This window comes from Frankliniella occidentalis, unplaced genomic scaffold (genome assembly GCF_000697945.3).
Source record: "Frankliniella occidentalis isolate FOCC.00 unplaced genomic scaffold, Focc_3.1 Scaffold4, whole genome shotgun sequence".
Classification (NCBI taxonomy): domain Eukaryota; kingdom Metazoa; phylum Arthropoda; class Insecta; order Thysanoptera; family Thripidae; genus Frankliniella; species Frankliniella occidentalis.
The window spans coordinates 4,344,190-4,353,791 of NW_026267134.1; the positions used below are offsets into that span (position 1 = coordinate 4,344,190).

Consider the following 9,602-nt stretch of genomic DNA (forward strand, 5'->3'; position numbering starts at 1 on the left):
TCATTTAATATGTATATTCATCTCTTTTAATAGAGCAAACCATGGAACTCTCAGTGCTACGCTCTCATCTCTCCAAGCTACAAAGTGATATTTCAATCAACACTAATGAAATAAATGCACTTGAGCAACAAATTAGGGACTTGACTATGATCAAGACATCACAGGAAGTGGAGCATATGAGGTTACAAACAACTTTAGATAGTTTATCTGGCTATTTAAAAGGACTGAAGACTAACTTAAGGTATAAGAAACCTTGTTAATTTGTGGAGTTAATGCGGGTAGCAAATTATGGAAAACTTGTGTGTAAGTCTTGCAAAAGTCTTTTGCATGCGACTGATTCAGGGATCAACAAATGTTGGTTTCCAAGCCAAAAGGTTGATATGATCATTATAATAATACCTACAGCCATAGGGTGAGGGATGTGATACTGCTTGATGAGTTAGTAGAAACCATGTACCTGAGAAGAATTATGACAAAACCCTTTTCTTTCAATTCTAGCATGATTCTTGAGTTGCGCAGAATTCATAATTCTGAGAAATATGTTTTCAAGTCATTTTATTTATTGACGGGCTTAAAGTTTGTCAGCAGTTTGTACCTTGTTACCTTGACTAGTTCCTTGCTAGTTCTTTGGCAGCTTCCTTTAGGCTTGAAGTAGCCTAATATATGTGTAACATGTTAATGTTTCTTTTTTTTGTACCTACCCTGAAACTATAGAATCATGCTGGTCTTGGTAGATTTTTTGTTCTTTTTACGTAATTACCTATATTGACGTGTGGTCTGCAGTCGTATTTAGATGGTAACGGTGATTTCCCTGTACAATAATAGTCATGAATTTTCATTTTATTCATTGGACCTTCATATGGGATCATAACAGTTCATAGTTATTGGAAAACATACGGTAACTAGTTAATTGGGGAAAGCTGACAAATTCATTTGCTGATGCATTTTCAATACAATTATTTATTGATAATATGTCGACCCCTACCTGTCGGCATCAAATGCTGTGATATCTCTCGTTTCCTTTACACTAATTTTTACTAGAAGGGAGTTCACCATTCATATTTTACCATTTTTTTAAATGGAAGGCCATGGATTTGTTCCTTCTATTTTATTAATTTTTAAGTTAGCTATTGGTGAGAATATGGTGGATAGTCAAGAGAGTTTATTTGCAATTTTCTTTTGTGTTGAGTATCATGCTTTAGTTTTGTGGTCTGGCAGGCATTACCGTTCTGACCAAGCCTAGTCTTGTATTTATTCCATGCCGTGGTCGGAGCTCCCTGTGACCCTTTCCTTTCTGTTCCTGTTGTTATGTGCTACTCCAATGCACATTGTGATTAGCCAAGGAAAAAATTCCATTGCAGGAAGTTTCGTTTCATCTAATTTTAAACTTTTTTAAATTTGTAAATGCTTGGGTCCTAACATGACTTACTGACGTTTTTCATTTTTATGAATGTACTTGCATAATGAAAATTAGCTCATATATTTCACTTATTTAATGACTGTTTAGTGGCCTTATTTGGTTTTCCAGTTGTTTTGATTTTATTCTGTGCTGAAAGTGACCATTTTGTAAAACAATCAAGGTTTATGTGAAACATGTCTGACAGCTGAAAGTTTCACTCTTTATAGGGAAAAAAATCTTTTTATTAGTTATAATGTGCTGTTACTGTTAAATTTGCAATTTCGTCTTTTGTAGAATTAACGTTGTGGAAGCTGTTTTGTTATTGAGATATTTTATCTTCAGAAAGAAATTTAAACAGTACCATGCACCATGATGTTAAAAATCAGGTTGATTAACTTTTATTTAGGTGAAGTGATTTACTATGTGTCAACATTTTCAATTAATGAATTTTTTGACATGTACACCGTTTTAATCTAAAGTGTCGTGGTCAATCTGTGCCAATCTATTTCAGAAACAATAGTAGATACCATAATGCGTATGTATAAAACAATTTTAATGTTTGGTTTTCTGGCCAATTTTGCCTGCTTCTAGCTGTACAAACTAATGGTGATGAACATGTTTTAGTTAACATTTTAATTTAGATGAAGTACAGTGATGTAACGTCTCACCTGTGTAAGTTATGATATCAAGACAACGCAATATTACTTAATTCTAATTCACCATAAATTGCTGGTCTTTGTTGTTGTTTTACCATTAGGACTGAGAAGGAATTAGCTCTTTTTGCTGTTTGTCTTTGGTCAGTGTAACATTTGTTTTTCCTTCTGTCATGTTCATACCAAATTAAGTTAAGCATTTTAGCGATTGGACATTGAAAGAGACTGCAAGCAATAAGGGACAACTCAGGCCACTTGTTCCCTTTCTTTCTGATTTCATTTATGAATTTCTCTCAAAGCAATTTGAGATGTTCTTATTTTTTTACATATCTTTATGAGACTAAAGATTGAAAAAGTGAAATCATGATCCGGAATAAATCATGAAAATTTGACAGTTGAACGCTATTCATTTGTGATCAATATTTAAGCTTTTCTTTTCAATAGTGCCTCTATGTCAACTTGTACATGATATTTCCATGTTCTTTTTTTTCTGCATGTGATGAGCAAATGTGTGAGTGATATGAAGAATGAATATTTTATTTGTATGAATGAATAAATGATCAATTGTGGAGAAATCTAACTTTCTGCTTTTGTCAATTTTTAAGTTTTTATTTATCTTTTTTACTTTTTTTGTTTTTTGTTTTTAGGAAAAGACTATCAGGAATGTATCTTGTGGCATAGTTGGTACGGGAGGAAACATGTTCGGAGATGGTGGTCCCAGCGCAAAAGGATACTGGGCCGCAGTTTCGACTAGGAAGGTACCTCGAGTTCTGTAATAGGGAACATAAGGGTAACTATTGACTTGGCATATTGTTGGGTTACATAGAGATGATTATGATTAGTTTTTACCTTGGACTGATTCCCTCACCCATGAACACCCCTGGATGGTTTCCAACTTCATGAGGTTGGGGATTAGGACACCAACCCCAAGCATAATGAGCATATGAGGGACACTGCCTTCCCCAATGCGACGTTTCATCCAAGATTGTTTCAGAGAAGTAAACAGGAGCCAATAGGTGACTGCAGAGTGGAATATCTGCAGAAGTTCCGGTTAAAGGGATTTAAATATTGTAGGAATTTTTCAGGTAAGAACCTGTGAATTTTGCAGGCCCGCCACACGCCACACCACACTCACTTCTGTCTCCCGTCATGCAGAAGGGTTGAAGGGATCCGCCATTAACGTAGAAGTCGACGTGCCCTGTAGGCTCCACCTTGCCCAGGACCCCGGCGTTCGTATGAATCACATCCACAAAGTCCGCGTCAGTCGAGTCCAGTTTCCACGATGGCGATAGGGACGCGAAGGCTGGCAGAGCGGGATCCAGGCCTGCAGAGATCATAATTAATATCAATACCTTCGACGTACGCCAACTTAAGGTCAAAACATATCCCTCCTGATGTGACTAATTTTTAGTTGGCTGTGGTAAAATTTTTGAATGGCTAGTCTCTTTGGCACTATTTTGTTCTCATTATGCACCTGTGATGCGGCCGACCTTCATCCCCGTGGTGGATAGCAGCTCGGCGCTCGTGTACGCGGCGATGTGCGCGCCGAGCGAGAAGCCTACCAGGTGAAGGTGCGGAGGTCGTAGAGAAGGCTGCAGGCGTCCCAGGTGCGATAGCAGCTGCCCCGTGCACCTCGACACCTGCCAGGTGTTCAGCACCGAGCTTGCGTAGCAGGGCAGCTGTGTCAGCCGACCCCAGTCCACTACGATCACGTTGTAGCCGCCTCGGAGCAGATAGGCTGCAACAAAGTAAGTATTGGTTGTGGTTGATGGCGTTGGTGATGGTGTTAACTCGAACAGAAGGTATACTTGCCGTACCTTGTCGAATCGAGGCGGTGAAATTGAAATCCACACTCCCCGCGAAGCCGTGTATTAACACTTTGGTTGGCAGGTTGGGCTCGAAATTTTCCGGTATTTGTGGGTCCTCGACGGACAACACGGATGGCCTTCCGTCCACAGCGCTATAACATGTCAATTTAAATTTGTATTTCCTTATCTGGGGTCAGGGTAGGCCAGGGCATATTATTTAGTATCATATAGTTGGAGACCTGAAATGGTAGAAGATGATGCTACCCGAATCGGTGCAGGGCTCGTACAGCTGAAGGATACAGGGACCCAAACTGAGCTCCAGTTTCTGGTCGCCGCCCCAGGGTCCCGGAAGGCCCGGACGGCCCGGAAGTATGTCCGAATCCGGAAGCAAGTTGAGCTCCGTGCCCGGATGTTCGGGAGGCTGGCCGATGGGAAGTCCCTGCTGCGTCTCCACGACGAACTCAGGGTAGGACTGGTACTGCTAACCATGAGCGGGGCAGATAGTTCGATGACTTCTCAAATATATCACTAAAATGAATAGCAATCCAAGAGTTTGCTTCGAAATTGCGTACCTGGAGGTCGTCCAGGTCCAGGAACTGCGCTGCGTCCATCTCCAGCTCTCTGTTCTGTCCTGGAAGGGGGACGGTCACCGGAGGTGGGAGCAGCAGTCTGAGTGAAGAAAGAAAGTAACTGGTTCAAAAGTGTGCCCGTTGTTGGCGACGTCCCTTCCACCGTGTCCGCGTCCCCAGTGCGACAGGCGACATCAAAACGACATCAGGAGGAGACCGCGTATGCAAAATTGACGTCGTTACGATGTCGTTTCGACACTTGTTTGACGTCGATTTCGCAGAGTGTGCTCACCCGTTCACGTCGGCCAGCCGCATCCTCGCCTCTCGGAGGCGGTGGTGACGGGACCTGGACTTCCCCCCCAGTCCCCCTGCGCCTCCGGGCGCCGCGGCGGCTGCCGTCACCGACGTCACTGCGCCTGGAACGAGAAATTGAACGGTGGGTCAGCAGCGCTATCTCCAGACCACGCCCGCCCCGCCCCACCCTTGGCACGCTGCTGCTGCCGCCATCACTGCGGCCCGGCGCGGTCTTGGGTTCAAGTTCAGCGCGGCGCGCTAATACATTTTCGAGGCGTTTCTCATCCGAGGCCGGGACCGCTTTGCAGCGATTGAAAAAGGCGACCTGCTCCTTCTTGCTCCGCCCTGGGCGACGGTTGCTGCTGCTGCGTGCTAGTTTGCCCGACGCAGCGCTGCCGCCGCAACGGCTCAATGGAACTTGTGAAGTTTTAGAATCTTTAAGAGCCGGTGTGGGGCCTCCTGCGCGGAGGTGGTGGCGGGGGGCGTGGTGCTGCTTCTGAATAGCGCAGCCTCTGTATAGGTTGGTCAGGCTTCGATCGGGGGTGCTGAACTGTGAACCGTGGCGGATAGACACGCCTCCGCCTCCTCCGCCTCCGAGGAACGGAAGCCCTTGAGCCGTAGCCGTCCTCGCACCCGCCCCCTCACCCTCCCCCCAGCACGGGCCCAGGCACCGCGTCGTGAATCCCTTGACCCCTGACCCGCGCAGGGGTCGGGCAGACTCGCACCCCGATGCTGAGACGGAGGAGCAGGGCCTAGCCTGGGCCTGATAGTGATCTAGTTTATCGCTCGCAACGCAGGTCAGGCCGGGACGAAATGATAAATTCCTCTCGCTCTACCCTAACCCCCGGCCCACCCGGTGTTCGAAGCCCAGTGACACGATCCTTTTCCTTTGAACAACCGACCCCCCACCCCCACCCCCACCACACACACACACACTGAAAAGAACACGGCACGAAAAAACCGCAGCAGCTTCGTGTTTTGTAAGAGGCCCTCGGTGGCACCCTTGGCCCACCCGCCCCAGTCCCAGGAACGCCGGACCAGCCGGACGGTCGCAGCTTTTTTCCTCCGGGGTTGGGTAATTTGTTTTGCCCTCGCTGACCCCTCCGCTCCGGCTCCCGTGGACGTCCATTACTCACAGGCCAGGAGCAGCAGCACCGGGGGCAGCGACGACGTCGGCCGCCTCATGTCGCACAGCCTGCGGACGACACGGCGAGTCCGCGGGGACCAGAGCTGTCGTCGACGGGGTCCTCAGGCCTCGTCGGAGACGCGCATCACATTTTGCCTCTGTCGCGGGCGCGCGCGGCGGAAGTGCGGCGTCGTCGAGTCGCGCGCGGGTTCGGGTCCTGCGGCCGCGGCGGCGTGCTGGTGACTGGCGGCGGGGAGCGCGCTGCCGCTGTCGCTGCCGGTGGTCATCGCGTCCGCTCAGCCCGCTCGCGTGCCGCCGCCCGGCCTTTTAGGCCCGGCGCCATGGGTAGGTATCGATGGCCGAACGGTAGCCGACCTGGGGCCGTGTGCGGACTGGACTCGACCAGGCGCGCCGCGCTACCGTTACCCGACCTGGCGCGACTCGTCTGCCTTGCTGGCCCTTGCCCTGCCGCCGCCGCGCCTCGGGTACTCGCGACACTGGCATGGCGGCCGCCCGGCCCGTCCGCCCGGCCCGGCCCGAGTGAAAAGTGCGAACGAGTGTGTGACGTCACGTCGCCTCGTCTGCTCGGGCCGCCCGGGCGGTGGGCGCCCGGCTTGTGAATGGGCCCGGCTACTCCGTCGAGTGATGAGGCCGCTCTCACTAAAACCATACTACTCTCGATTATTTTCCACGTCGTTGCCCTGCGCGGCAGGCCAGCGGAGCTGTTACACTGTGTGACGGTGGTCTTGATGTTGTTAGTCCGTTAGTCACTAGTGCATTCCCCCGCCTCCCCTCTTGGTCCGAGTCACTCTCTTTTCACTTTATTGCGAGAGAGAAAACTATATGCAACTCGACTCAATGACAATGAAATGGGGGCCCGGCCGGTGTGCCCCTGCGGCAGAGTTCGGCGCCCCTGTGCCTACTTGAGCAGCCCTGGCCCGCCGCCGGCCGCGCCCCCGCCCCCGCGGCGCTGGCGGAGGGGCGTGCGGGCTTGCCAGCATGGTGCCAGTCTCGCCTGGACCCCCGCGCCGGCAGCATGCTCCCTCCCCTCGCGCCACTCGCGCCGCGCTCACCGAGCTCCCCGAGCAGGCCGGCGTAGCCGCGATCGGCAGCTCGTCCGCCCGTGCCGACGCCCCGTGTGCCCCCGTTCCTTCGGCCCCCCGCCCGCACCCGCGCCCTCGGCCGCGCCAGCCTGGTGCTCTCGCTTGTTGGGCTCGCCCGCGTCGGCCCCGCGCCCCCCAACCCCGCGTCGACCGCGTCGACCGTCGACGGCCACCCTATCCTGGAGCCTACCCGCCGCCCTGGCTTGGGCTTCTCCCGGGCCCCTCTGGGGTCGGGCACCACCGGGATGGCGTGCTGGTGGTGTTTGTGGTGGCAGCAAGTGTGTCGAGTGCCTCAAGAGAGCTGTGTCAAAGTGGTGTCGTGCTAGTGCAGCAGCTGCACCAAGCGCCCCCAGGCCTGTGTCAGTGAAGTGCTTGTGAATGTTAGGGCCGCATCGGCGGCCTCCTCTCCGGCGGGACTCTCTCCCCGTGGACGTCGCCAACCGCCCCGCCCCTCGCGGGATCACCGCGTCGGACGGCTCCTGCTGAACTGTGAGTGTTCTCTTATCGGTTAGTGGGCTCCTGATGGTGGTGGTGATGGTGCACTTTGGGTGACGGCGAGTTTTAGTGGTCATCGGATAGAGTTTGTTGAATCGGAGCCCGGCGGCGCTGGTGACGTCCCCCCTCGAATGCTGCTGGCACCTCGGCTCCTCGGCTCGGCTCGGGCAGGCCCGTTGCTATTCCTAGCGCAGAGGCCTAGCCGCGGCCTAGAGGTGGCCTAGAGGCTCGTGGCTGCGGCCCCCTGCCCTGCCCCCTGCATGCACTGCCCGAGGCTCGGCCCGAGGCATGGGGGGTCCCCCTCGGTCTCGGGCCCTACTACAACGGCGAGGGGCGGGACGGTATGCCGACACTGTGGGGGTAAACTCCCCCGGTCCCCTCGCTATGTGCACACGGGGCGGAACACTCGAGAGGGTGGCTTCTGTGCCGCCTGATAACTTCCTCAGACGGACGAGCTCTGCTTTTCGAAAACCCGGGGGGTCATTTCAAGTTGGTCCTCGCGATGCAGAGCGGTCTGCGACCCCGTGACCTAAATTTACGACTCTGTCGCCGGCGCGGCCCGGCCGTGGCGGCCCACTTGGTGACCTAGGGTAACTTTGCCCACCACCTGACCCGCTGTGCGCTCAGCCGTCAGCGTCCTCCCTCTGGCCGTGCCGTGCCCACCTAGCCCCAGATTACGAAAGCCCTAAAGAAAATGCTTGTACAGTACGGCCGCGGTCTGTTTACCTTCGGGGGTGGCGACGGGTGGCGGGGTGCGCCGCGGCCCTGCACCCTCTCGCTTGGGACCCGTGCGTGACCAGCCGCACTGTACAGGTACGGCATGCGGCACGTCCTGGGTCCTGCTCTGCTTCGCTTCGACACGGCCTTCGCTGTATTTCTGTCTCTGTCGCCGTCCGCCAGGCTCCGCCAGAGGCTCCGCGCGCGGCGCGTCTCGCGGGCGCGACAGATATTTCTGCGGCGACTCACCAGACTCGCCCAGCCCAGCCTCAGCGCGCGACGCCGACGCAACGCGACGCGACGCGACCGGCGACCGCAGCAGTCGGGGGCGAAAGTGAAGGGAGATTACTCCTTCCTCTTTCTGTTTTTCGTTCCATCCGAACAATAACGTTTGTTGACGGCCCCCGCGGTCCCCACGGTCCCCCCCTCGAGCTCTCGGCTCGGCGCGCGGCGGCCTGGCCGCTGGCACACACTCTCGACCGTTCCTCACGCATCCGAGGGACCGTCGGGGACCCTGTGGGGGAGGTGGGGGGCAGACCGACCGGCGGCGGCAGCCCGGGGGCCGTCTTGTGGGACGCTCGCCGGCTCTAAGTCATTTTCAGTCACCAGAATTAGATTTGGACCGCGGTTCGAGCAGGCTACGCGCGCTACCTGGCGCCCACCCCCCTACCGCCCCTACCCCATCCCACCACCACCACTCACTGCACGCGCCCCTTCCTATCACCCTTCACTTTCCTCCATATCCTTTCCGTGTATTTATTTTTCGCGTGCACCGTTGGATTGTGTGGGGGCGGGTGGCGGGTCTTGATCCACGAAGGCCGTCGGATCACCTTCCCCCGTCTGTATGGCTTCGGCGGTGCTGTGCAGCAGGCATGCCTACTACTGGCGCCTGCTGGCCGCGCGGCCTGTGCTGCTGACACTGGGGCACGGCGTCAGGGGCCCTCAGCGCCGTGCGGTCTGTGGGGGCCCGTAGGGGCCGCAGGTGTTAGCACGGGGGTGGACGGTGTGTGTACGTAACAGCATGGGGTTCACTGGCCGTGGGCCGTGAGGCCCGTTGGTGCCCGCCAGTCGGGCTGACCCTGAGCAGGTCTTTGAAGGGCCCGAGCCCTGGCCCGCCAAGCCCGCCATCGGGAGCTCGCGAGGCTCAAGCGGAAAGCACACAAGCGCGACCGCTCACCGCGCGCCCCTTGCGACAGCGAGCGAGTGCCGGCGCCGCCAGGGTTCAAATACCACGACTGTTTTCTGCCTGCCCTCCCCTCTCTCTTTTTTGCCTCTTCACGCTCAGCAGGAGTTGGGTGGAAAGAGGGATTTTCCGCCCTTTCCCGCCTTCTTCCTTCTCTGTGGAACACATGGCCAACAGGAACGAACGGAGCGGGGTTTTCTTTCAAAGCCATTGAGGTCGGATCGGATCTACTTCCCCCCTTACCCCCTCGCCCTC

The 9,602-nt window shown here is 54.1% G+C and overlaps 2 protein-coding genes across 3 annotated transcripts in view; one reads left to right on the forward strand and one right to left on the reverse strand.

Moving 5' to 3' along the window:
• The window catches only part of LOC113204218 (uncharacterized), a gene marked incomplete in the record, with an annotated part of 45,227 nt that extends 42,595 nt beyond the window's left edge, over window positions 1-2,632 (forward strand). Inside the window, 1 exon segment of the mRNA XM_052268697.1 lies at window positions 34-2,632. Coding sequence (XP_052124657.1) covers window positions 34-260 — 227 coding nt within the window.
• On the reverse strand, window positions 2,630-6,343 carry LOC113204219 (lipase member I-like). 2 transcript variants are annotated; one of them, XM_026419306.2, is made up of 9 exons: window positions 5,860-6,343; window positions 4,722-4,845; window positions 4,433-4,529; window positions 4,100-4,338; window positions 3,870-4,012; window positions 3,527-3,790; window positions 3,188-3,376; window positions 2,902-3,088; window positions 2,630-2,822 (listed from the first exon to the last, which is right to left on the reverse strand). In XM_026419306.2, exons 1-9 carry the CDS (start codon window positions 5,906-5,908, stop codon window positions 2,696-2,698), a joined length of 1,419 nt encoding a protein of 472 aa, XP_026275091.1. In that variant the 5' UTR covers window positions 5,909-6,343; the 3' UTR covers window positions 2,630-2,695. The 2 variants fall into 2 exon arrangements, with proteins under 2 accessions (XP_026275091.1, XP_026275090.1); XM_026419305.2 differs by having other exon boundaries at window positions 4,100-4,341.
• Window positions 6,344-9,602: the final 3,259 nt, after the last annotated feature.